Source organism: Hylobates moloch, unplaced genomic scaffold, assembly GCF_009828535.3.
Source record: "Hylobates moloch isolate HMO894 unplaced genomic scaffold, HMol_V3 SCAFFOLD_17, whole genome shotgun sequence".
Taxonomy (NCBI): domain Eukaryota; kingdom Metazoa; phylum Chordata; class Mammalia; order Primates; family Hylobatidae; genus Hylobates; species Hylobates moloch.
The window spans coordinates 31,441,075-31,468,913 of NW_026652292.1; the positions used below are offsets into that span (position 1 = coordinate 31,441,075).

The 27,839-nt window shown below is 40.4% G+C and overlaps 1 protein-coding gene across 2 annotated transcripts; it reads left to right on the top strand.

Annotated features, from left to right (window-relative positions):
• The first annotated feature begins 2,343 nt into the window (after positions 1-2,343).
• Positions 2,344-27,839, top strand: DNAJC21 (DnaJ heat shock protein family (Hsp40) member C21). 2 transcript variants are annotated; one of them, XM_032135987.2, is made up of 12 exons: positions 2,349-2,611; positions 6,494-6,587; positions 8,407-8,530; positions 8,840-8,962; positions 10,021-10,325; positions 11,544-11,695; positions 13,728-13,815; positions 17,521-17,679; positions 18,403-18,445; positions 23,129-23,301; positions 26,863-26,938; positions 27,506-27,839. In XM_032135987.2, the coding sequence occupies exons 1-12, from the start codon at positions 2,515-2,517 to the stop codon at positions 27,668-27,670; spliced, it is 1,599 nt and encodes a 532-aa protein (XP_031991878.1). In that variant the 5' UTR covers positions 2,349-2,514; the 3' UTR covers positions 27,671-27,839. The 2 variants fall into 2 exon arrangements, with proteins under 2 accessions (XP_031991879.1, XP_031991878.1); XM_032135988.2 differs by lacking the exons at positions 26,863-26,938; positions 27,506-27,839 and adding an exon at positions 23,435-23,882 and having other exon boundaries at positions 2,344-2,611.

Consider the following 27,839-nt stretch of genomic DNA (forward strand, 5'->3'; position numbering starts at 1 on the left):
GTATGTGACTAGGGCCAAATCTGGTTAAATGGAAAAAAACCAAAGTGGCCATTATTTAGGCAGTTGGATATAGTCTTGGATAAAAATAAGAGCCGTATTCAGAATTTGTTTTTAAACACATCTCAGGAACAAGTTAGTATAGGTTATAAACTAGATCAACAAGTTGTAAGTTTGAGTAGAGATACAAACTTGTACTTTTGATGTGTGCATTGTGGAGTTTTGGTGTAATTTCCAATTTCACAATTTTCAATTAACAGTTTCCATATAGAGATATCCTTATATCTCAAATTCCCTTTCACAATTATATGGATATCTTATTTGAGAATTCTTCTGGAATGGATCATCTCTAAAGTGGTCATTTAAAGGGCACCAGTTTAATAAAAGATGTTCCTTTATTTATTAGCGGCAGGGTCTTGCCCTGTCACCCAGGGCTGTAATGTGGTGGTGTGATCATAGCTCACTGCAGGCTGTAACTCCTAGGCTCAAGTATTCCTGCCTCAGCCTCCTGAGTAACTAGGACTACAGGCCCACGCCACCATTCCTGGCTCTTTTTTTTTTGTAGAGACAAGTTCTTGCTATGTTGCCCAGGCTGGTCTTGAACTCTTGGGCTGAAGGGATCCTCCCACCTCGGCTTCCCAAAGTGCTGGGATTGCAGGCATGAGCCACCACGCCTGGTCAAGATGTTCCTTTAGACTGAAATTTATATCTAGCATAGTTACCTTTAATTATACAATGTTATAGGCAAAAATCCTCCTTTCTTCAGAAGGTAAAAGTAAGTGATTCCTAGAGGCTGTATCTAAAACCAAATTAAGTTGGAGGGAGAAAATACTCCAAATTAAGTTGGAGGGAAAAAAATACTTTCCTTGTCCATTTTTTTTTGTCCCTCCCCTCCCCTCGCCCACCATCCCAGTTCTGTTCTCAGGAGGGGAAAGGTTTCATTCTCCCCCAAACTCAGACTTCTCAATCCTTATCCATTACCAATTTACCAACTAACTGAGACTGTAGAATCTTCCTCTGGAAAAAAGGGAAGTGTATGAATTCTGAGTAGTGAGTTGGTTGATCAGTGGCGTGTGAAGTAACCTGATGAAGCTTAGCGTGGGTTTCTTTTATTTTACTGGGGGCAGCATATTCGGGAAGAGAAGGATAACCTTACTAAACCTCTTGGGTACCCCAACCCTGTGCAATAGATATTAGCAACATAGCTAATCATACATGGTTAGTAAATACAACCCACACCTAACTGATGCATGTAAACAGTCCACATTACAGTGAAATATATTGGTGTATTAATGCATTTTAATAACTATGGTATTATTTTGATAACCTTATCAAAGTGTTTGGAATAATTGTGCAGATCTTCCATCTTGTAATGCAATGTAATACAGCTAGTCAGATCAACCAAAACCTACCAGTTAAATACTATCCTTTAACTGCTTTCTTAACCTAAACCAATCTTGGAAAGGTAGGATTAGAGGCCAGAAAGTTAGGATTAAAGAGTGATGGATGGATAGATCGATAAGCACAATTTCATCCATGTTGGTGGTAAGGCTTTTCATTATTTTTAAGTGTGTTGATGCTTCCCTTTTAAATTTTTTCCGCTTAAATAATCTAACTGTCCTTGCTCAAGCATATTGGTCAAGATGATCAATACCAGAGATCTTAAGTGGCAGCTGAAGAGAATTAAAGAGATTTAAAAAAAAAACCTGGTATTCAGTCCAACCGAATTCTGTCATTGTATTAGTTGAGGAGGCTTGAGCCAACCACCTGACCACTTGGAGTCTGAATCGCCTCATCTATAAAAACGGGGATCCACTGAGAAATTATAATCAGATGTTTTCCAGAATCCCCTCCCATCCCAGCTCCTATCTCCCCCTTCAGTCGTCAGGTCGGCTGCCACTCACACTGACCGCCATCTGTGCCCCTCACAATGACACCAGCATGGCCCTGCCTCCCTCCCGCGCGGCCCCGCCTCTCACCCCGCCGAGGCTCCGCCTCTCACCCCCCCGAGGCCCCGCCTCTCATCCCAAGGTCCCGCCTTCCTCCTGCCCTTCCCAGCCAAGGCCTGCCTTCCTCCCACGCGGCCCGCCTCTTTCCCCGCCAAGCTCCCGCCTTTCTCCTTCGCGGCCCGCCTCTCTCCTCGCCAAGGCCCCGCCTTCCTTCCTCGGGGCCCCGCCTCTCACCCCGCCGAGGCCCCACCCCCTCCCGCGCGGCCCTTTCCGGCACAGAGCCCACCCCTAGCCCATGCGAAGCGGCGGCCGCCGGCGCCGGCACCGCCCCCTCCGCGCTCCCGCGTGCCGCAGCCCGCGTCGTCTGCCGCCACCGCGCGCCTTCACTGACCTATACCACCGCCGCCGCTGCCGCCGCCGCCGGGCTCGCTGGCTGGCCCGGTGCGGGCGGCGGACTCCCGCCGGAGAGGACTGCCAGCGCCGCCGCCGCCGCCGCTTCGGCCCGGGCCCGGGCCCGGGCCCCTACCCCGTCCCGGGCCCCAGCGCCGGCCGCCCGCCCGGTCGGGCGATGAAGTGTCACTATGAGGCGCTGGGGGTGCGGCGCGACGCCAGCGAGGAGGAGCTCAAGAAGGCCTATCGGAAGCTGGCCCTGAAATGGCACCCGGGTAAGTACCTGGCCCGCAGTCGCCGCGGCCACTCGGAGAAGCCCGGCCCTCCCCGACCTTCCCTTCCCCCGGGCGGACTCCGCGGAGCCAGCAGAGAGCGACCTGGCGGCCTAGGAGTTCCTTGCCCGGCCCGACCAGTGCCCGGCGCCGCCCTGCCCGTCTCGGTGGGCGAAGCGCTCCTCCCAGGCGCATCCCGGCTCACACCCCATCTCCTCATACCCGCGACCCCGGCCCCGCATCGCCACTGTAGGGGGAAAACTGCAGTCCAGCAACCTCACTTGCTCCTGCTACCGGGTCGCAGACACCACGAGGGAGCAGTCGGGGACTCGGAACTCGGACCTGCCCCGGGCTTGCCCTTCCCTGTGTCCCTTGCAGCGCAGCCCCTCGGTGTTTTTCCTCCGCTGCCCTCCACTTCGTCCGAGAATCCCAAATACTTCAACCTGATGTATGGCTCCTTTCCTTTCTTAGTTAAGAAGTTAAGACACGGGAGCTAGTAAAATATCTTTTAAATAGGGATGCGCTTTTTTTCGCTTTTTTTTTTTTCTTTTAATAGGCTGTTTAAGCAAACCCTGTACTTCACTTTGGACATGATTCTGCCGAGGAAGAGTTTTAATCAGGCGGCTTCCCTAGTAAAGTTTGTATGTTTACTTAGAAGTATCCTTCCTTTGGATGTTTCATTGGACTGTAATCCAGGCCTGTGTGGCTTTTATGAAGTAATCTGATCTTCCAGGCTGGGAAACTAAGACAGTAGTTGACGCTCAGCTTTTTGACGTTCATATGAAGAGGCTTTCATATTAGCATTAATCAGTAAACATGGTTACAGAGTATCCAATATATGCAAGTCACTGCACTCTACTAAGTAGATTTGGAAATGCTAAGACAAGGGTCTTAGAGTCTTGTTAGGAAAACAACTTTATGCCTTATACAAACGAAAAGTTAAATACAACTGCCAAAAAAAAAAATCGCAACATACATAATTGGTGGTTAGATTAATAGAACACCTAATATATGCTCCAGGAATTCAGGGAGGGAGTTATCATTTTGTATTGAGTCTTCTCCTTCTCAGAGGAGTTTGGATTGGATCGTAGAGGAATGCAATTTGGAAAAGTGAACTCAACAGTATGGAGGGTAGCATGGTGGAGGACAAAAGATGTTCCAGGGGACAGTTTGACTGAAGGTGGTGTTTATTGCAGGTCTGAAAAATAGGGATTAGGAGAGGAGTGGAAGGAAAGGCCAGGGACCCAAAGTCAAAAGGGAATGGCACTGGTGATGGAATGAGAGATAGAGGTGTGGGTCTGTTACTTAAGTTATGCTTACCAACAGAGGCATGAAAAAATGTGATTATAAATATATTAGAAGAGCAGAAGTAAATGAACTGATGTTCATCATAGCACGAAGTCAGAAGATTCAGCCAAAATTAATAAGTGTAAAAATAGTGTAGAAGTATATTCTTTGGGTTAGTGTAGAAGCATATTCTTAGAGTTTGGGTTATTACTGTTAGAAATCGAGTTAGGAATTAGAAGCAAGTTCGGAATTCCTTGACTTTCTAGGTGGAAAAGGGTAAATGAAGTAGAGAATGCTGTGACCAAAAGCATATGTAATTTTCTGAAGAGTGATTTTAAATCAGATTGTATTTCTTGAATACAAAAGTAGTTTGAAATCAGATTGTATTTCTTGTCATCTTGAATATTAGGCCAAGGACTGTGAAATTTGCTTCGCTAAATAGGGAGAGTTGTGGCTGGTTTTATTAAGCTGCCATGGGTGGGTACTATGAAGGCAACTAAGTGGATTGAAGAGGGCTGGAGACAGAAGTTAGGGAGAGTCTGCAGTGGACAGACAGGTAAGGGCCCAAGCCAGGCTCGGGGTCAGCGGGAGGGGGAAAGCGCAAGGGGAGGAGATGTTGGGAAGGAAAAATAACCAGATTTGGTGATTAATTAGAAACCAGTGCTAGGAAGAAGCACGCAAATATGACTAAAATATCAGTTAACTCTTGAAACCAAACCTGTTAGGAACTGAATGCAAGTATCTTCTCTAAATATCATCATCATTTATGGCATCAGCGTGATGGTATTTGAGAATAGGCAGCAGGAAGCCCTGAAGAGCCATGTTCTAGGGCGGCAAAACTATTTGTAGATAATACGTTGCTGTCATGTTTTCTTGTAACTTCTTAGAAGGGAAGTATTGAGCTGTAGCTTAAAGAACTGTAGTGTGCTCCAGCCAGGTGCGGTGACTCACATCTGTAATCCCAGCACTTTGGGAGGCTGAGGTGGGTGGATCACCTGAGGTCAGGAGATGGAGACCATCCTGGCCAACATGGTGAAACCCTGTCTCTACTGAAAACACAAAAATTAGCTGGGCGTGGTGGCACACCCCTGTAGTCCCAGCCACTTGGGAGGCTGAGGCAGGAGAATCGCTTGAACCCAGGAGGCAGAGGTTGCAGTGAGCCAAGATTGCGCCACTGCACTCCAGCCTGGTGACAGAGCAAGACTCCATCTCAAAAAGGAAAAAAAAAAAAAAACTTTAGTGTTCTCCATAGTCCATTCAAAGTGTTTTACTTTCTGAACGTATTAGTTGTCTATTGCTATGTAACAAATTACCAATACCTCAGGGCTTAAGACAGCAAACAGCAATAACAGCGAGCCTATGTTCACTATATGGACTCCCATAGTTTCTAAGGATCAGAATCTGGGAGCGGCTTGGCTAGGTGGTTTTGGCTTTCTCTCATTGTCTGAAAGAACCTGCTTCCAGCTCACCAACCACCAACTCATGTGGTTGTGGCAGGCCTCAGTGCTCTGCCGGCTATTGGCCGGGGCCTCCTTCACCCCATGAGGTTCTCCATAGGCAGCCTGAGTTGCTCATGCTATGGCAGCTGGCCACTCCCAGAGTGATCAAGAGAGGGAAAGCCCAAGGTAGAAACTGCAGTCTTTTATAACCTCATCTCGGAAGTGAGGTACCATTACTTCTGCCATCTCCTGTTGGTCACACAGACTACCCTTGCTGACACAGAAGGGACTGCACAGGTGTGAATGCCAGGAGGCAGGGTGCTGTCTTGCAAGCTGGCTACCACCCTGAGGCAAGGACGCTTTCTGAATTCCATGATTCAGGAAGCACAGCTAAGGGAATAATAACTAATTAGTGTATATTTTTTAAACTTTATGAGATTTCTTTTGATACATATTGATGAGAAAGAAAAAAAACAATGTGAGCACTAAACATAATCTAGTACAAAATAAGTCTTTCTAGAACTGATTTTATCTATTTTACTCCTTTTAAAAGTAAAATTTATACTACTCAGGTTTTTCCTTTTGTGGATATCCAGTTGACTTATTTTACTTTTATTTTATTCATTTTAGAGATGGAATCTCGTTCTGACATCCAGGCTGGAGGGCAGTGGTGCAATCTAGGCTCACTACAATCTCTGCCTCCTAGGTTCAAGTGATTCTCCCACTTCAGCCTCCCGAGTAGCTGGGACTGCAGGCGCGTGCCACCACGCTGGGCTAATCTTTTGTATTTTTAGCAGAAACGGGGTTTCACCATGTTGACCACCAGGCTGGTCTCGAACTCCTGACCTCAAGTAATCCACCTGCTTCGGCCTCCTAAAGTGCTGGGATTACAGTGGGCGTGAGCCATCACGCCCGGCCCAGCTGACTGTTTAGCGATGTACCAAGGCTTAGGGAAAAGCCCGAAATTTCTGCTTAGGTTGATGCTTTTAACAAATCCAGATTATTGACTGTTATGTGGGGTCTCTCTGCTTGGCCCTCGTTGTTTCTTGTTTTGTGCACTTCTTACCTGTTTATGGCATTTCTGATGGAAAAGGTCTTATTTAGTTTCTGTCCTCTTAAGTTTTTGATTGACTAAATTTCTGTGACTTTATTTTAACAGATAAAAATCTGGATAATGCCGCAGAAGCAGCTGAACAATTTAAATTAATCCAAGCAGCGTATGATGTGTTGAGTGACCCTCAGGAAAGAGCATGGTGAGCATCACGCTGTCCTTCTCATCCTAGTTTATAATGTTGGGAGCAGTTATCAATATAGGTGGTTGTTTTTTCAAATTTAGTACATTAAATGGTTTTTGGTGTGTTCTGAAACAACGGTCACCTAGTCGTCACATAAAATCTAATGTTTGAGTCAGAAGAAAGCTTGGAAATGATTGCTCCAATTATGTGATTTCATAGGGGGTGAAACAGAAAGTTTGGTGATATTATATAGTTTTAATTTTGATTCTTTAAGTGACTTCTCATTAAATACCCTTTGGTGTATGACAGATTTACTGATATCAGACAGGAAGAATGTTTTCGTTTTTTGTTTTGTTTTGTTTTTTTTGAGACGCAGTTTTGCTCTGTCACCCAGGCTAGAGTGCAGTGGTGCAATCTCAGCTCACTGCAATCTCCGCCTCCCAGGTTCAAGCGATTCTCCTGCTTCAGCCTCCTGAGTAGCTGGGACTGCAGGTGTGTGCCACCACACACCTGTATTTTTTTTTTTTTTTTTTTTTAGTAGAGACGGGGTTTCACTATGTTGGCCAGGCTGGTCTCAAACTCCTGACCTCAAGCAATCCACCTGCCTTGACCTCCCAAAGTGCTAGGATTACAAGTATGAGCCACTGTGCCCAACCAATACAGTATTTTAATACAAGAATGGTAATCCTCAAAACTACTTTATATGAAGAAATTGGATTAAGCTTCTGCATCTGTGACAGATATTACTAATGATGGTCTGATCATTTAAAATAATTTCCAGATGAAAATTACTATGTTGAAGTTCTGAGTTTTTAGATTCTCAATTAACTTTTTGCTACAAGGAAATAGGTTTTAAGTTTTGACATAACTGTGCAAGATCCTGCTCTTACAAAGAGCTACTGTGCAAGTCATCTTTCTGTTAAACAGCGTATAGCACAGGTGGTCGTCAAGAAAGAAAGGCTGCAAAGAAAATTCTTACAAAATTGTGTTTTACAAGAAACGCAGAGAGAGGATCCTGAACATTTCTCTACTCAAGGAATTTGGAGATCTGATCTTAGAATTGCTTTTGCCTTCTTCTCAGAACTTTGAAATTCTTTCCTGACTTCCTTTTGCCTACTCTTTTCTCGAGATCTTGGGTTGTTTTCTGATCCTTGGGATTCCTTTGTCTTTTTAGTTAAAGTTCTTGCCTAGTAACTCTCTTTTTACCTGGAAGCAGTACCGTGTAGTGGCTAGGAGCTGGTCTTCCCAATGTAGGAGACCTGCTTCTGAATTCTGACCTTGCTGGTTACTGGTTTTATTATTATGGATGACAAATTATGTAATATCACTGAGCTTCCATTTCCTTTTATATCAGATGGAGATAATAACTGCCTTTACAGAGTTATTATGAGAAGTAATTGTATGTGTGTGAAGCTCCTAGATTAAGTTGACATAAATATAGGAAGAGTCTTATTCCAGCACATCTTGGTAAATTTCCAAATCACAGATGTGTAATGATTCTGTGGGCCAAATTTCCTATGTCCTGTTTTATGTTTCTTTCCTGTGGAAGTACAGGACTCAGAGACAGTCATGGAAATTCCTTGGCTTTTTAAATTCCCCTGTTCGTGTGGGCTAGCATTGTATAATGTATCAGAAGTTGCAGGCCTAGGTATAGTTAACAGTTCTGCGAAAGATTATGAACTCTTTTCATGTTAATATTTCCTTAAAAATTTTTGGTTATGGATTGGACATATCCACAACCAAAAATGTACAGTAATAATATTCAAAAGGAGCAAGAAATCCTTTTGAATTCTTACTTATTCAGCCTTCACTGATGATGCTAATTTTTGTTTTTCAGGTATGATAATCATAGAGAGGCCCTACTTAAAGGTGGTCTTGATGGCGAATATCAAGATGACAGCTTAGATTTGCTACACTATTTCACTGTTACCTGTTATTCTGGTTATGGAGATGATGAAAAGGTAAGATAAATGAATTCACCCTTAATTTCTTATCAAGTACTCATTAAGACTCACATACAAAGAGAATTCTTAAAACTATTCTGTAATAGAAAGTGAAGCAGTGTTCATTTTGAAAACTGAAGATGCATTGCCTTCATATTTAAACTGTCAGTGTATAAAAACCTCTAGTTGAAATCTAAATGTATTTCAGGAACTGAACTTTGTCCCAAAATTCTTCAACATTAAAATTTTTCGTTTTATATTTTAAAATCTTTTTCTGTGATTAGGCTGCAAAAGTATTAAGAATTTGTTTTTGTTACTGTTTTTTAGGGATTTTACACGGTGTATCGTAGTGTTTTTGAAATGATTGCCAAGGAAGAACTAGAATCTGTGTTAGAGGAAGAGGTTGATGATTTCCCAACTTTTGGAGACTCCCAGAGTGACTATGATACGGTAAAAGAAAAATGCATTGTTCTGTAATTAGTATTTATCATTGTGTCATTTTTAAATTTTATTTTATTTTTTGAGATGGTCTCACTCTGTCACCCAGGCTGCAGTGCAGTGGTATCATCATATCTCACAACAGCCTCAAACTCCTGGACTTAAGCAATCCTCCTGCCTCAGCCTTCTGAGTAGCTGGGAACACAAGTGTGTGCCATGACATCTAGCTAATTTGTAAATTGTTTTGTAGAGATGGGGTCTTGCTAAGTTTCCCAGGCTGATCTTGAACTCCTGGCCTCCCTCCTTGGCCTCCCAAAAGATTGGGATTACAGGCATGAGCCACAGCTCCCAGCTTCTCATTTCGTTGTTTTAAAACAATTGGTTCTAGTTCTCAGACCTATCCCATGACCTCTCTTTGTCTCTCTTCCTTTCTGAAGTAGCTTTTCGATCTCTTGCAGCCTTCCCTCTTTACTTTTCCCTTTTTATTTTTTATTTTATTTATTTATTTTTTCGAGATGGCGTTTCACTCCTGTTGCTCAGGCTGGAGTGCATTGGCACCACCTCAGCTCACTGCAACTTCAGCCTCCCGGGTTCAAGCAATTCTCCTGCCTCAGCTTCCCAAGTAGCTGGGATTACAGGCTCCCACCACCATGCCCAGCTAATTTTTGTACTTTTAATAGAGACAGGGTTTCGTCATGTTGGCAAGGCTGGTTTCAAACTCCTGACCTCAGGTGATCCACCCACCTCAGCCTTCCAAAGTGCTGGGATTACAGGCGTGAGCCACCATGCCTACTTTTCCCTTTTAATTTACGAATTGTTTACTGATTATTTACTAATCACCATGGTCCCATCTAGTGATTAGTAAGGCTATTTTTATTTTCTCATTAAGTTTATTTTGAAGAGTGATTTATTCTGGAAAGCCTTAAAAGTACTGCCTTCTCCAGTGATTAATAGAAGTGTTATATATGTGAAAAAAGAAAGGTAAAAGATGTTTCGCATCAGTAATATTTACTGCTTTTCTAAAAAACAATTTAAAAGCCCAGAAGTTAATCTGTTTTATTTGTCGCTAGGTAGTCCATCCTTTCTACGCTTATTGGCAGAGTTTCTGCACTCAAAAGAATTTTGCATGGAAGGAAGAATATGATACACGACAAGCTTCAAACCGCTGGGAAAAACGAGCCATGGAAAAAGAAAACAAAAAGATTCGGGACAAAGCAAGGAAAGAGAAGAATGAGCTTGTCCGTCAGCTGGTAGCTTTCATTCGTAAAAGAGATAAAAGAGTGCAGGCGCATCGAAAACTTGTGGAAGAACAGAATGCAGAGAAGGCGAGGAAAGCCGAAGAGATGAGGCGGCAGCAGAAGCTAAAGCAGGCCAAGTGCGTAGCATGCGCGGGGCCCTCTTCTCAGTATCTGTGGGGGTCAGAGGCAGCACCAGAGGTACCTGACATGTTCATGTTGGGTTCAGTCATCAGCCTGGCTTTATCCTGCTTTTTCATCTTTTTTGAATTGTGGCATTGGATAGTGTTTTTTCATCTACTGTATAAAAATTATTATTTTTGGGACAGAGTCTTACTCTGTTGCCCAGGCTGGAGTGCAGTGGTGTGATCTCGGCTCACTGCAACCTCCGCCTCCAGGTTCAAGTGATTCTCCTGTCTCAGCCTCCAAAGTAGCTGGGATTACAGGCGTAATATGCCACCACGCCCAGCTAATTTTTATATTTTTAGTAGTGACGAGGTTTCACCCTGTTGGCCAGGCTGGTCTTGTACTCCTGGCCTCAAGTGATCTGCCTGCCTCAGCCTCCCAAAATGCTGGAATTACAGGCATGAGCCACAGTGCCTGGCCTAAAATTTTTATTTGAATTGGATATTTTCCTTCAGAGACCCTTTACATTTGAGAGATCCTTTAGACTCTTGTAAAATTTAATAATTTTAATTAATAACTAGCAATTGAATTCTTCTCTGTGCAAGGCCATGTTCTAAGTGCCTTCCTCACAGTAATGCTGTGAAGTAACTTATCCTCCTTGTTCTTTTGAGGAAACAAGGCTGACAGGCCTAAGATCACAGAGCCAGTAAGTGGTAGAGTCAGGAATTGAACCTGAGAATTCTGACTCCAGACTTTCCTGCTTTAGCCACCGTGCAGTACTGCCTTTTGGTCAGTGTACTCTAAGATACTCAGTTCATTTAGTTCCTCTGAAGTTTTGTTGTTAAAAAGTTACTGTAAAAGCATTGCGTCCAGAGCATTATAGCATTCTTTTAAAAATTATTCACTTCTTAAGAATTCTACTCATCCCACCCTTATCTTTTGAAAATTAACACTTTACCTACATGACTTAAAATCATCTGAAGACTTAATAAGTTGCTGAGTTTCATGTTTCAAAACCTGTTATCTACTACTAGAGCAATTAAAATTAACCATACAACAGGTAACAGGTTTAAGTGACTTTGCCTTGGTTTTAACTAAGCACAGGTTTTAAGTTTGTAAGCGTGGATAGGTTGGGAGCAAGCTCTCTAGTGGGGGTGAATTTTAAACCTAAGCAGTAAGTGAAAACCATGCAGAGGCGTACTTGTCACTATGAGACTGCTGTATGTGTCCAGACTGGCGGAGCAGTACAGAGAACAGAGCTGGATGACTATGGCCAATTTGGAGAAGGAGCTCCAGGAGATGGAAGCACGGTACGAGAAGGAGTTTGGAGATGGATCAGATGAAAACGAAATGGAAGAACATGAACTCAAAGATGGGGAGGATGGTAATGTTATTTTTATTTTATTTATCTTTTTTGTTTTTTAAGTGAAGCTGGAAATCTCCTTGCTTATTTGACATCTCTCAATTTTTAAATGTGGCAAATAATTAAAAATAATGTTGTATGAGCCAAAGGTAGTCTGCTGAGCTAGTCTAATTCAAGTAATTTGATTAACAAATTCTTTTCTGACCATGTCCTAAACAGTATGTACTTCTAGCTGCATAACATGACAAATGGCCATGTTTACAAATGTGACTATTAAAGAAAATTCAATTAAGCGATAGGTCAAGTTTTAACAGTAACTATTTCTAGAAAAGCTGATATTGCATGAGAATCTATGGGTTGTGTATAAATTCTTTCTCTCCCTTGTGACTTTATAGAAGGGCTCCACTTGGTGTGCCAAAATGTTGTTTTCTTTGCCACTATCATCAGAGCACAGGTATTTGAATACCTCAAAAGACAAGGATTAGGCATTTTTGAGAATAGCTGTATATCTGATTTTCCCCACTGTCTCTATAAAATTGACCCAATTTTACCTTATTTAAAAATATGATTTTTCAGATTAGTAGCCCAAATGATAAAATGATAAACTTTTATTTATTCAAAATGACTAGGAAGTGAAGTGTTTTATCAATGAATCAGAAGTAATACTTGTGAAAGTACTTTGAAAATTATAAAGCACTCAGAAAATGGGAGGTGGCCTAATTTACATCGAGTTTTACAATTTATAAAGTCCTTTCACGTATAGGATCTCACTGGATCCTCACACAATCCCCCTTACATGGAGGTTTTGCTCATGGAATTGTCTCTATTTTGCCATTGTGGAAACTAGGACTCTGAGAAGCTATGAGATGTGCCTGAGAACGTATGACCATTTTTAGATCCAGAGTTTTTGCTTCAAATCCAGTATTGTTAACTATTTGATTAATTAAAATTTCACATACATGATATATTGAAAGTCTACAATACCATAATGGAAAATTAACACCATATATTAAACATTAACTCTAGATAGGGCATATTATGATCATTTATTATTTCAATGAGACAGTCTCTCAAAATCAGACTGACATCACTTATAAATAACCAACATAGAGAATATGGAAGATACCTTGAGATATTTATTGGTCCTATAATAAATCCCAAATGACAGTTTACCTTTTTTTCTTCAAAAATAGAATATGGATTTGTGAAAATAATTTCTTTCTTTTTTTTTTTTTGAGACGGAGTCTCGCTCTGTCGCCCAGGCTGGAGTGCAGTGGTGCAATCTCGGCTCACTGCAAGCTCCGCCTCCCAGGTTCACGCCATTCTCCTGCCTCAGCCTCTCCGAGTAACTGGGACTACAAGCACCCGCCACCACGCCCGGCTAATTTTTTTTTTGTTGTTGTATTTTTAGTAGAGACGGGGTTTCACCGTGGTCTCGATCTCCTGACCTCGTGAGCCACCGCGCCCGGCCCGTGAAAATAATTTCAATTGAGCTTTTTAGTCGGTTGGTTTTTGTGGACTATACCGATAGTAATTATTCAGTTGTAATAAAGCCAAAAGCTTATAAAAAAAAGTTTATAATGTTAAACTTTACATGTAATATGTTAACTTATGGCCTATCCGTCTTACAGCGATGGAATGTTATAAACTAAGTTTATTAAGTATTTAAGAGTAAGTCACAGTTGTAAATGTGTTTGGACCAAATTTTGCTCAAGAGGTAAACTAAGAAAAGACATTCGTTGAAGAAACTGCTTCGTGGTAGAACTATGAGAGTGGGATTTAATTTTTTAAACTTAGCTGATATCTAAGACTTTAAGGATGTTTTAAATTTTCTTCTAAGTAGACTTAGGAAAAGAACTTGAAAGGTAAGGTGCTTTATTTGGAAGCCTTTCCTTATAGTACAGTGCTGCTTTTAAAAAGCCAACTCAAATCCTGATAGCACTATTTTTTTTTAGGTAAAGAAATAAAAAAATTTAATTTCTAATTTGTTAGCATATTTTAGATTTGTGCGCTGATCAAAGAGGGTTCCTTACTGTAGGCTTCCCTCTTATAGGTAAAGACAGTGATGAGGCCGAGGACACTGAGCTCTATGATGACCTCTGCTGCCCAGCATGTGACAAATCGTTCAAGACAGAAAAGGCGTAAGTTTATTTATTTAATTTAATTTTATTATTTTGAGACAAGGTCTCACTCTTGTCACCAAGGCAGGTGTGCAGTGGCACAGTCATGACTCACCACAGCCTGGACCTGTTGAACTCAGATGATCCTCCCATGTCAGCCTCCTGAGTGGCTAGGGCTACAGGCACCTGCCATCATGGCCAGCTAATTTTTTTAATAGACTGGTGCAAAAGTAACTGTGGTTTTTGCCATGACTTTCAGTGGCAAAAACCGCAGTTACTTTTGCATCAACCTAAATATTTTCTTTGGAGATGGGGTTTTGCCATGTTGCCCAGGTTGGTCTTGAACTCCTGGGCTCAAGTGCTCCACCTGCCTCAGCCTTTCAAAGTGCTAGGATTGCAAACGTGAGCCACTGCATCCAGCTAAAAGGAGTAAGTTTAGTGTCTTTGAACTTGTGTTTTCTTTTTTTTTTTTCTTTCTGAGACAGAGTCTCACTCTGTTGCCCCGGCTGGAGTGCAGTGGCACGATCTCAGCTCACTGCAACCTCCACCTCCCGGATTCAAGCGATTCTCCTGCCTCAAGCTCCCAAGTAGCTGGGACTACAGATGCAGGTCACCGCGCCTGGCTAATTTTTGCATTTTTAGTAGAGACAGGGTCTCACCATGTTGGTCAGGCTGGTCTCACTCCTGGCCTCAGGTGATCCACCCACCTCGGCCTCCCAAAGTGTTGGGATTACAGGCGTGAGCCACAGCATCCGGCCCTTGTGTTTTCTTTTGAGGTGAAGTGTAACACTTTGAAAGTTCTAAAAACAATGTGCTTGTAGCAGTTGATAACTAGCCGCACATACTGTCTCGGGGGATTCCTTTCCAGCAGGGTAGGAAGAGGTATTTGTACCTGCCATTAAACCTGTTGTACTGATTCTCACTCATCCCAGTATTCCTGTGTAAGAGCTGCTTTTAAAACACATGCACTGTCTCCAGAAACATTGCTTGTTTTGGCAAAGAAGACATAGTCACATGGGCAAAAAGTCTAGACCATGTCTAATCATCTCCCTCCATCGTTGGTGTCAGACTCACTCCCCACCATCATTGTCCCATGCAGGCTGATGCTGCCAATATAGGGGCTTTAAACTTGTCTGGCCCAGATATCTTTGCTGAAGTGGAAGCACTTCATCTTAGGGGAACAATGATGAAGAGAGAAGTATTAAAATGGATACCATTATTATAAAGGAGGGAGGAAAGAACACAGGAGAAAATGAGAGTAGAATCATCAAGGGAAAAGGAGCAGAATGGGCAGTCAGAGAGAAAGGAGGCCAAAGGATGAGAATGGGGCTGTGAGAGTCATAAATGGTATTACCATATGACCTCAGGGAGAAATAACAGCATACTAGGGGAAGTGGTAAGAGGCAGAAAAATTACAAACAAGCAAGAAAAAGGTCAACAATGAAGGAGATTAAAAATTTTTTTTTATTTGGAAATAATGACACACTTAAAGGTAAATTGCAAGAAGAGAATATAGTGTGTCTGATTGACCTGTTACTAACGTTTTGCACCATTTGCATGTCCTCTTTCTCTCTACACACTCAACACACACACAGTGTTCCTTTACCTCTAAATACTTCACTATATCTTAAGAATAAGGTTATTCTCGCTGGGCGCAGTGGCTCACGCCTGTAATCTCAGCACTTTGGGAGGTCAAGATGGACAGATCACCTGAGGTTGGCAGTTTGAGACCAGCCTGACCAACATGGAGAAACCCTGTCTCTACTAAAACTACAGAATTAGCTGGGCGTGGTGACGCACGCCTGTAATCCCAGCTACTCAGGAGACCGAGGCAGGAGAATCGCTTGAACCCGGGAGGCGGAGGTTGTGGTGATCCAAGATCGTGCCATTGCACTCCAGCCTGGGCAATAAGAGCGAAACTCCATCTCAAAATAAAAAAAAAGAGTAAGGTTATTCTCTTATGTAACCATGCTACGGTGACCAAATAAAAGAAATTATTAACATTGATATGGTATTTTTATCTAATTTACTACCTGCATTCCAATTTTGTCAATCAATTGTTTATTAATATAGAATTTAATACAGAATGCAGTCTAAGATCGTAATCTGGAACAGCTTGTCTTGTCTTTTATGCTGTTTACATTTTAGAAGTATACCATTTTTACTTTTTTGATAGAATTCTTCTCATTTTGTCTTTGTGCATTTCCTCATGATTAGATTCAGGTTATGCAGCCCCAGGTGGGACGCTGCACAAGCGTGTTGTGCTCTCAGGGATTCATAGCTGGAGACATATAAAGTCCTTCTGCCCCTCATTTGTCGTGATGATTTTCATCACCCAATCAAGGTGTCATCTGATTTTACTACTATACTACTAATTTTACTATAGAGTTAGTATTTTTTTCCCTTGCAGCAGGTTTTCCCTTGTAACATGTTTAATCTGTGAGGAGACACTTTAAAACTATGCAGATATCTTGCTTCTCATAAAAGTTTTCCTCATAGCCTTAGCATCTGTTGATGGTTTTAGCTTGCATCAGTCTTTTTTATGATGATTGCAGAATGATGCTTTTCCAGTGCCAGTGCCTCTTGCAGTTTTTATCAGTTAGTACTTGGCCTTCTGCTGTAAACAGGGACCTTCCCTTTTATCCATTTATCTATTATCAGTTTGAATTTGTGACTTTTTTTCAGTGTTTTATAATTCATTACTGACCTTTTCATGCTCAGATTTTTCCAGAATTGGTTAGTGAGCATTCCTTCAAACCAGTTCTTGTGTCCTTTTGACATATGCTTATAACTTTTTGGAGGACTTACTTTCAGACACAGGATCTTCCATTATCTCCAGGGCAGCTTGGTCTCAAGGAGAATTTTAGTAGGAAAGAAAAATAGCAACTAAAACTATAATACCAAAAGCCTGAACAGATGAGATGAAGTAGATAGTTGACAAAGTTTCCTGCTTTTTAGTTGATATAACTCTTGTAGCTTATGTTGTCAACCCTGTTTTGTTGAATGCTTTTTAGTTGCCTGTAGGTGTGCTGAGACAGACATTGCCAGCAGGGTTTTGAACACAGGAATAGAGATGTGCCTGAACGTACATTACGGTGGTGAGAGTGAGAAAGGAGACCTCTCCTGAGAAGTTGAAAAGCAGCTGTTGAAAAAGCAAGAGGCAGTAAACTGCTCTTGTGTTTCAAGCCCTCCCACCACCGTTTCTCTAGTCCAGGGGGGGGCTCTTCCTTTTAACATTAAAATGTGTGTCTTCTAATTTCCCAGTGATCCCTCCAAGTCTGTGGGATGGCCTGGAACATAAAAACACTTAGCAAATACTTAGCAATTAAAAGAAAACAATGGCAGAAGCTTTAAGAATTGAAAAATCAAAACAATAAGTAGAGAATTTGGCTAAACCTCCCCCTGCCGACATTCCCCCATCCCCAGAAAGGAAGAAAATGTATGTAGATAAAAGGACAGAGAAAGACAGGGAAAGCTGTGGTACAAGAAGAAAGAGTGTGGCCACGAGCTTCCAGTATGCTTACTGCCAAGGAATCCTGACACGTTCTGTTTCTCTGTATAAAATCATGAACAAATAAAAAAAAAGAAAAAGAAATAAATAGAATCATAAACATTTTGCTTAGTGGGAAAAAAGCAAATTTTATCTTGGTTACAGTTATCCAGCAACATTATCTGGATACCTGAACTAATTTTAGCTCAGCTGCTCATGTCAGATTGCTCTTTCAGCATGAAGAATCACGAGAAGTCAAAGAAGCATCGGGAAATGGTGGCCTTGCTAAAACAACAGCTGGAGGAGGAGGAAGAAAATTTTTCAAGACCCCAAATTGTTGAAAATCCATTAGATGACAATTCTGAGGAAGAAATGGAAGATGCGCCAAAACAAAAGTACTTCTAAATATTAAATGTCACTAGAAATACTTATCACATTCAGAGATTGCATTGAAAGGTTTTTTTTGAGATGGAGAATCACTCTGACGCCCAGGCTGGAGTGCAGTGGCGCAGTCTCGGCTCACTGCAACCTCCAACTTGTGGGTTCAAGCGATTCTTCTCCCTCAGCCTCCCAAGTAGCTGGGACTACAGGCACACATCACCACACCCAGCTAATTTTTATATTTTTAGTTGAGACAGGGTTTCACCATGTTGGCCAGGCTGGTCTTGAACTCCTGATCTCAGGTAATTCATCTGCCTCGGCCTCCCAGAGTGCCGGGGTTACAGGCATGAGCCACTGAACCCGGCCTTAAAGGCTGTTTTATCCCAAGGAAGTTATTCTAACTAGAAAATATTGTCTCCATATTTTCTAGTGTTGAGTGGATACAAACATGTCAACTATAATATTTATAGAACATATTATCACTATATTAAAAGCAGTTTTTATACCTGGCAGTTGATATGCTAATTACTATCCATTGAACTACAGCCTTTTGTTACTCTCTGAAATGACAGTGTGAATACTTTATTTTCCTTTTAATGCTTTATGATATTAAATATTTTTAATGTTCTACTTCTATTTTACTACTTTATCACTACTGTTTCAAGTTTTTTTTCTTTTTTTTCACTTACTCTTCACAGAGTCAAGTATTTGACATTTCGATTTATATTTGCTCTTAGGCTTTCTAAAAAACAGAAGAAAAAGAAACAGAAACCAGCACAGGTATGTTAGAAAGGTTTTGTTAACATTAAATGCCAACTATAAAGTTGCAGTGCTCTTATTTATTCAGTGTAGTCTGTGTTAAGGAGAGAGACTTATACTCCATAATTTTATGTTGATTGTAAGGTTGATTAAAAGGAATTAGAAATATTTTCCTTTTTTAGTGCTTCCCCCTTGTATGTATGTAATAACTAACTTAATTATGACTGCCAGTGTGTTTAACAAGTATGCATGTAGAATTCCCCTGGTATGAATTAGCTGAATTTTCAGTATTTTAAAAATCTGAATACATTTCACAAAAGGGCTTTTAAGTCAAGACAACAATTAAAATCTTGAAATAGGAAAATCTGGGATTGGTCATTTTTTAATCTAAGTTTATTCTGCCAACAACATAAACATTGCAAAAGGAACATTTGGTTAGAAACTTGTAATGATTGTGAGTCTTGAAAAAGTGTTTCTATTTTTCTGAAGTTTAAGTAATTTAAGTATTTCACAGCTGAAGTCCAAATTCATTCTCTATCTTAATTAAGGACTATTTTAAAATAAAATGGTATTATGTTGTTACACCTATAAAAATAAAGTAAATTTGTCCATTTTATCAAGGATGTTTGGTTTTATGGCATTTTAGTGTAATCTAGTTATATTAACTTACATTAAGTATTAAATATTTTTAAGAAAACGCATTAATGCTTTTAAATAAAACTTTAGATTTGGCTTATTTATCCAAAGGTTATAATAATATATTGATAGTCTTTTTAAAATCAGTTTCCTATTCCAAAAATGATACATGACACATGAGTTAATCACTTAAAATTGTAATTTGGAACTTTTTGCTTCAGTTATAAAACTGCATAGCAAATATGTGTTCTTTCTATAAATTGACGCCTACCATCATCCATCCAAACACCTTATGATTATTAGTTTGGAACACTTTCTCTTTCCTTTGTGTATGTCAGTACCATTACAGTAAGGACAAAATAAATGGACAGAGATTTATGTTTAACCTGAGCCTGTATTACCTTGATTAATGGAGCATAGATTCTATTGATTGCAACCATAAACACATATATTAGTATTTTCTTACTGATGAAAATGCTTCAAATGAACACCCCATTGTTTCTCTCAAAAGCTATATTCCTTTATAGCATCTCTCGTTTATGATTCTTGATCGTAACAAGTTCAGACCTAGCTTGATGTAGCACTTTTCCTGATATTTTCTAAGCTCTTTTTGAAGGGAAGGGCAGTGTGGAGACATGTACTGATAGATTTAAGAGCAGACGGCAGCAAATAATGAGTATCTTGAAACTTGAGATTGGGAAAGTTTTCTGTATGGCCAGAAAAATTCCGTAAACCAACAAGGATTATACAAGAAAACCCTCCCAAATTAAAACTGAATGTAAATAGAAACAAATGACCCTGACTGACAGGAAAGAAAATTTAATTCAAATAACTCAAACATAGTACTCTGACTGAATACCTTCCATGGGATACAGTTGAAAGATAAAATTAACTGCCAAAAAAGTAAGTCCTGAATTTAGTATGTTTTTTTGGTGGTATTGGTGTGGTATTTTTGAAAGTAAATGGATAATATTTTCACCAATTTCATAGGAGGCATTGATGTGCAGAAATGTTGAAGTATCACGTAGTTAAATTTTTCTGTTCTTTGTTGATCATGTATTTAATGTTGTGTCTAAGAAAACGCTGCCAAGACCCATGTCATGTCTTTCCGCTATATTTTTTCTAAGAGGTTTGTTAGTTATTTTTTATGTGTAAATATTTTATTTAAAATATTTTTCGTATATGATTCAAGGAGAGGATCCAGCTTTATCAGTGTAGACATGCAGTTTTCAACATGTTTTTTTTTTTTTTTTTTGAAGAGATTATCTTTTCTCTATCGTGTGCTCATGGCAACTTTGTGGAAGATCATTTAATCATATACAGAAGAGTTCATTTCTGTGCTCTATTCTGTTCTGTTATCTGTTTATCTGTCTTTGTGTCAGTACCACATTGTTTTTGTTATTGTAGCTTTTAATATGTTTTGAAATCAGGAAGTATAATTCCCCCTCTTTTTCGTGAGTGCTTGGCTAGTTATAGTTCATAATCAAATTTAAAAATTTTGAACAATAGTTCTGTAAAAAAAATCCTGTGCTATTGGGATTTTTATAGAAAGTATATTGAATTTGTTCACAATGTAGGTTGTATTGACATCTTAACAAAATTAAATTATTTGACCCTTGACCCCCCCCAAAAAAGAAGGAATTAAATGAATAAATTGTAGCTGGGAACCATATTCTTTTTGTGGGAAGAGGGAAATACAAATATAAATTGAGGGAAAGAGAAGAAGAATACTGTGGAGTTGGATTGAAGTGGAGATGTTGGTATGAGCCCATGATTTAAAGAAAGTAAGTGTGTGAGCAGTGTGCATTGTGAGGACCTAGAAGCAGTGACACCCCTAGCAGTGAGCACACCTAATGCACACGTATTGGTTTTTAAGTTCACTTTTGCATGAAAAGGAAACAGGCTTGCTCTTTGGAGAAGTACCTGATTTCAGGGCTGAGACTGGGAAAGTGGAACGTGAGCCTAGAGCATCTTATACTAGAAACTAAGGAAGTGCTCAAAAACTGACAGGGATACGTTAGAAGTACTCAAGATCCAGCTTGCGGGGCCTGCCAATTTGGGAAAACTTGAGTCATCAAAAGGAATAAGGGTAATAGATCTTCATACATTGCATTTGTTAAAAAGAAATTTATCTATCTATATTGACTTTTAAAAGAGTGAGAGTTGGCCAGGTGCGGTGGCTCACGCCTGTAATCCCAGAACTTTGGGAGGCCAAGGCGGGTGGATCACAAAGTCAGGAGTTCAGGATCACCTTGGCCAACATAGTGAAACTCCGTCTCTACTAAAAATACAAAAATTAGCCGGGCGTGGTGCCACGCGCCTGTAATCCCAGCTACTCAGGAGCCTGAGGCAGGAGAATTGTTGGAACCCGGGAGGCTGAGGTTGCAGTGAGCTGAGATCACGCCACTGCACTCCAGCCTGGGCAACAGAGCAAGACTCTGTCTCAAAAAAAAAAAAAAAAAGAGTGAGAGTTGGAGAAAGGAGATGGGAAAGCTTTATTATTACAGAAGAATATTAATTAGTACAAGTGCAAATGATACAAGTAATGGAGGGAGAAAATCACTCTTCTACATCCACCAGTATATAAATGTTTCAGGCAAGAATCATTAATAGATGCAATAGATGCCAAGTATATTCGGTAAATGGTTATGAGGACAGGATATTCACACAGTCTCAGAGTCACACTCTACAGATTACTTATTAATTTAAAAAGGGAAAACATACTTTACAGTTGAAAAATCTGGCAATACCACCCTGACCAAATGATCAAACTTAATATCACTGAAAAATGACAAACCCATTTTGCTTCCCGGGATTATAGTATTATGCTAGAAATGTTTAACCTGAATCTGATCGTTTGGAAACAACCAAACAAAGCCAGATTATGGGACACTCTACAAAACATCAAATTGTCAACATCATGAAAGACAAAAAAAAAAAAGTGGGGGGACTGCTTTAGAATAAAGGAGATTAAAGATACCTGACAACTAAATGCAACATGTGATCCCTGATTACACCCCCTATCCTGTATATCCCTATACAGGAAAAGGAATAATTGGTAAATTTGAATGTGGGTTGTGTAACAGGTAATATCAGCATTAGATTCTTGAGTGTGAGTATTGTGCCAGAGAATGTTTTGATTCTTAGGATGTACCTGGCAAAGATTCGTATCTGCCTGCAGCTCACTTTCAGATGGCTTGGGGAAAAAGTGTGTGTTGGGAGAGAGAAAAGATGGAGAGAGCGAGCACAAATGTGCCAAAATGTTGCTTGAAAACAGACAGGTACACTTAGGATATGTTTGCCAGGCGTCTTTCTTTTTTTTTTTTTTTTTTTTGAGACAGAGTCTCGTTCTTTGGCCCAGGCTGGAGTGCAGTGGCGCAGTCTCGGCTCACTGCAAGCTCCGCCTCCCGGGTTCACGCCATTCTCCTGCCTCAGCCTCTCCGAGTAGCTAGGACTACAGGCGCCCGCCACCACGCCCAGCTAATTTTTTGTATTTTTAGTAGAGACGGGGTTTCATCGTGGTCTCGATCTCCTGACCTCATGATCCTCCCGCCTCGGCCTCCCAAAGTGCTGGGATTACAAGCGTGAGTCACCGCGCCCGGCCACGTCTTTCTTTTATAATGCCTGTTGGTTGTTGCCATTGTTTGTGACTGTAGAAGAATAGTTGCTCATTGCTTATCATTTGGAATATGGAAGAGTATCATCCTTAATTTTACCTGTAGAGATTACTCAGTAAAGAATTAAATTGTGATTACACTATAATTTTCTCTCTTCTCTTTTTGCTAATATGTTGCAAGTATTTTTTCACATAATTGAGTATCTTTGGAAACATGATGCTTAAGCACTTCAGAATTTTTCTTCATATATTCAGCCATTCACTTTTTGAACATTTGGATTCTTTTCAGATTTCCCCTAATTTACTATCACTGTAATGAGCATCCATGTTCTTAACTTACCTGCTTCTCCTTTTTATTTCCCGAAGGTATATAACTATTTGGCAACATAACATAAAAAGCTAGTAGTAGTAGTATATTTATTTTGTAATGGCACATATGTTTTATTACCTAGAATTATGATGACAATTTCAATGTAAATGGAACTGGAGAAGGAGTAAAGGTTGATCCAGAAGATACTAACTTAAATCAAGGCAGTGCCAAAGAATTGGAAGATAGTCCCCAGGAAAATGTCAGTGTCAAAGAGATCATTAAACCATGTGATGATCCAAAAAGTGAAGCTGAAAGGTAAGTCAAAGTTGCATATTATTTGTAAATTACTGAATATTGACAGTAAGGATGTAGCTTTTCATATATCAAATAAAATCTTTCCCATGACTGACCAAGTAATTTAGATGTATCTGTACATATTTATGTATAGATACACACACACATATGTATACAGATGAAGAGCATTGAGAAGAGGATGCTAGAGGAATGTGCCCACACGCATCTCAGCAGCATGGCCAAAATCAGAAAGATGTCACTTTGATCCAGTTCTTGTTTCCCTTATCCTGCTTTGGCGCTGATTTTGTGGTGGATCATTAACACTTGACACTCACATGAGAACAAGACTCCTGCTGCGTCCCTGGAGTGTCACTAACCAAATCTCCATGCTCACGACAACAGCCTGTGTTGGGCCCCACCATGTTGTGAGGACACATGGCAGCAGCTGGGGCCCTTCCTGCTCAGAGGAGCCCTGGACTCTTGGTGCTGCACAAGGCCATGGTGTGGACTAGGAGGAGGTCTCACCCAAGGGAGGTAGCCAGTCCTGTCCTCTCCTTCCTCCTCTTGTCTGACTTTCTTTTCCCCATCCTCCTCAGTTCCTCTAGAATAGAGAATCATTTCTTATTTCATGAGGAAAGATCTGATAGTGAGGAGCTTCAGATTTCTGTCATTACAGAACCCTGAAAAGAATTAAAGTGACAGAGCAAAGTGGGAGCATGAGGTGAAAATGCTAACACTGGAGCAACAGTGATGGGGTGGGGAGTGTGTGTACTTAGGAGTTTAAGGCACTTAGTAGTAGGAAGGAGGAAACAGATGTGGCTGAGACCTACGTTATGACTCTGGCTGTAGAAAAAGGTATATAAAGAACTACACAAACTGGTAATGTTGAAGCTTTGAAGAACTTTGGAGAGTAAAAGCCTAGAAGGGGAAATTCACATTTATTTCACTCTGACACCAGGTGTTTGTTCCCTTTCAACAAATGGGGAAACTGAATTTCAGGTTAAATTGTCCAAGGACAAAAGCTATTGAGTAGAAAGGCTGACACTTCATTCCATCTGCCTGACGACTTGAAGACATCCAGATCATCTGGCTCCATGGAGCCTGTGTGTCCTGTGGGATGGGCACAAAGAGTGGGCCAAGAGATGGGGCTCTGGGCCCCTGAACCCCTTTTTCATCTAAAACTAAAATGTTTTCACTTGTTTTCCATGTTACTTTTTTTTTTTTTTTTTGGAGATAGAGTCTCGCTCTGTCGCCCAGGCTGGAGTACAGTGGGGTGACCTCGGCTCACTGCAACCTCCGCCTCCTGGGTTCAAGCAATTCTTCTGCCTTAGCCTCCCGAGTCGCTGGGACTGCAGGCATGCACTGCCACACCCAGCTATTTTTTTGTATTTTAGTAGAGACGGTTTCACCATGTTGCCCAGGGTGGTCTCGAACTCCTGACCTCATGATCTGCCCGCCTTGGCCTACCAAAGTGCTGGGATTACAGGCGTGAGCTACCATGCCTGGCCTCCATGTTACTTCTACATGAGAATTGATCTGGGGAGGAAGAAGGGTTCTCAGACTTGGGCAACCACTGATATAGTTCAGCTCTCTAATTTCACTGGTGTGAGAAAAGGATTCAGAGAATTCAAGTGACTTCTTCACAGCTGCAGAATGGCAAGGCTAAGATAGATACATTACACCCACCACCCTCCCCACACTACTCTGCTGTCCCCTGGATCCAGGGCCTTTATGCTGGCGGCTCCTCTGTTGCTTCTCTGGAGTGGTGTGGACACTGGCCACCTGCTGAGAAGTGTTTTTTTTAAAAATGTGTGTGTGTGTAGTATTTTTAAAAAATAAAGGTCTTAGATATCAGCTTCAGAGATGTAACTGTCTTTCATAATATAAGTGATGTTTGCCAGGAATATTATCCTAAATTTGTTAGACATATTTATGACGTATCTGTGATAATAGTTTGAAAATTAGTATGTATTATTTGTTGCCTTTTATGTCATTGTGTCCTTTTCTTGATGTTTTCAAAGCTGGCTGAATCCTGCACAATATGTTACACTCCTAATCTGTGTTTTTTAAATGCATAGGCCATTTAACTTAGCACAGACCATTGGCCTCTGCTTGAAGAATAATATACCTATAAACTGGAAGCATTATCATAACTTACTCATTATAACCCATCCTGTCTGTTCTGTACAGTATAGTTGGACCCAGATTTTTACCCTGTGAATTTGGTTAGCACAAATGAGGGAAAGTATGAAATGCCAAGGAAAATTGAAATTCATGTAGGAGATAAGTAGAGGAATGTTCAGGAGTTCAAGCAGAATAAGAGGAACCCAACTATACCATTTCTGATCTAAATGGTATGGTGGGGAAAAACCATCAGATCAACAGAAAGGACATAATTTTTAAATAAAAGGAACTTCCTTACATTGAGCAAATTTAATTTTATGAAAAATGCATTACAAAGTCTTTGTTTCACTCATTTCTCTGTGTGACTATTGAAGTGTTTGTTAGACTGGATCACTTTCAAGAAGTTAATGTTAGGCTGGGCAGGGTGGCTCACGCTTGTATTCCCAGCACTTTGGAAAGCCAAGGTGGGTGGATCACAAGGTCAGGAGTTCGAGACCATCCTGGCCAATATGGTAAAACCCTGTCTCTACTAAAAACTACAAAAATTAGCTGAGTGTGGTGGCGTGTGCCTGTAGTCCCATCTACTCAGGAGGCTGAAGCAGGAAAATCGCTTGAACCTGGGAGGCAGAGGTTGCAGTGAGCCAAGATCGCGCCACTGCACTTGAGCCTGGGTGACAGAGTGAGACTCCATCTCAAAAAGTTAATGTTTTTGGGGAACCACACTTCATGTCAGATCATTTATGATTACTGTTGGTTAGTTATGAAGATGGTTTGCTCCTTTAAATGGAGTATTAAGTGCTTTGCCCTTTTTTTTCCCCCTGAAACAGTCTTGCTCTGTCCCCCCGGCTAGAATGCAGTGGTGCAGTCTTGGCTCACTGCAGTCTCCACCTCCTGGGTTCAAGTGATTCTCCTGCTCCTCCTCCTAAGTAACTGAGATTACAGGTGCCTGCCACCACACCCAGCTAATTTTTTATATTTTTAATAGAGACAGAGGTTTCGCCATGTTGGCCAAGCTGGTCTTGAGCTCCTGACCTCAAGTAATCTCCCTGCCTTGGCCTCCCAAAGTGCTGGGATTACAGGTGTGAGCCACCGTGCCTGGCAGTGTTTTTATGAAAACACTGTATAAAACATTCTATATAAAAGACTGTATTAAACACTGTATAAAACATTTATCTGTATAAAACATTCAGAGATATTTTAAGGACCTTGTTTTAACTTTGTTTCAACTGTTTTAAGTAAATTCCTTAATTTTCGTGCCAAATTTGATATTCAATTTGATTTCTGAAGTTGCTTTTTAAAGATGTTCATTTAAGATGTAAAGATTATTTAAATTGCCTTTAAAATTAATGAATTAACTTTTAAAGTGTATTTCACTTTTTTGAATGTTCTTGAGAGCACTCAAATAATGATGGTTAAAAGGAGTATGTTATTTTTGGATTATGCTGAATTATTTTCCAGTGTTCCTAAACCCAAAGGAAAGAAAACCAAAGATATGAAAAAACCTGTCAAAGTACCTGCTGAACCACAAACAATGGTAGGTCAAAATCATATTCATATCTCTTTAACATATCTTGCTGTTTAAGCAATATAATGATCTAAAGATGGAAATGTATATTTGGTGAGCCATTCTGCCAGGAACCTGCAAAGATGTGGATCCATCAACAGTTTTGTTTGATAAAGGTAGAATTTGTATATATAATTTATCTTTTTTTTTCATTAAAATAAAAAGCACATTGGAAATGCTAGACTGTACCAGAACAGTTACTGTTGTTTTCTATTACTTTTCAATCTAAAGCCTTGGTCATAAGAATTACATGTGTCAAGTTCTGGAGATTAATTGTGAAGCATAAACTCTTCCTCTTTTTTAGTCCATGGGGTACATGCTATTGAAAGTCTCAGGATCCTTAAAGTTAATCGTGTTGATTAGTGGGATTTCACCTCCAAGAACATCTGCCTTTGTCGAACGTGTTTATTAGCTGCCCACTCTGCTAAAACATCTTTATTTTACAATTGTCTGATGCTTAATCTTGACATTAAAATCTAAAACACTACTTTCAAGTGATAACGCTTACTTTTATTTATGATTTTTTGCCCTTCTCAGAGTGATGTTCTTATCAGCTGTACAACCTGCCATAGTGAATTTCCATCTCGGAATAAACTTTTTGACCATCTAAAGGCCACAGGTCATGCAAGAGCACCTTCATCATCGTCTTTAAACAGTGCAACAAGTAGTCGGAGCAAGAAAGAGAAACGTAAAAACAGATAGAGATTCTGCTGTGCTTTTGTTTGACTGTCTCTAGATTTTGAAACCAAAAAACTGAACTGAAATCATCTAAAGAGTTAAAATTTCGGTGATCTGCAATTAATTACATTGTGGAAGATTATTTTTTATCTTGTAAAAACATTTTTTTGGTTTAATATATATTTTTAAAACA

Bases quoted from the DNA above. Each gene is read 5' to 3' on its own strand.
- DNAJC21 (XM_032135987.2), top strand. From the start codon at position 2,515: ATGAAGTGTCACTATGAGGCGCTGGGGGTGCGGCGCGACGCCAGCGAG. The intron at 8,963-10,020 runs GTAAAAGAAAAA...ATTTGTCGCTAG, and splicing joins CCCAGAGTGACTATGATACG to GTAGTCCATCCTTTCTACGC. The intron at 11,696-13,727 runs GTAATGTTATTT...TCCCTCTTATAG, and splicing joins ACTCAAAGATGGGGAGGATG to GTAAAGACAGTGATGAGGCC.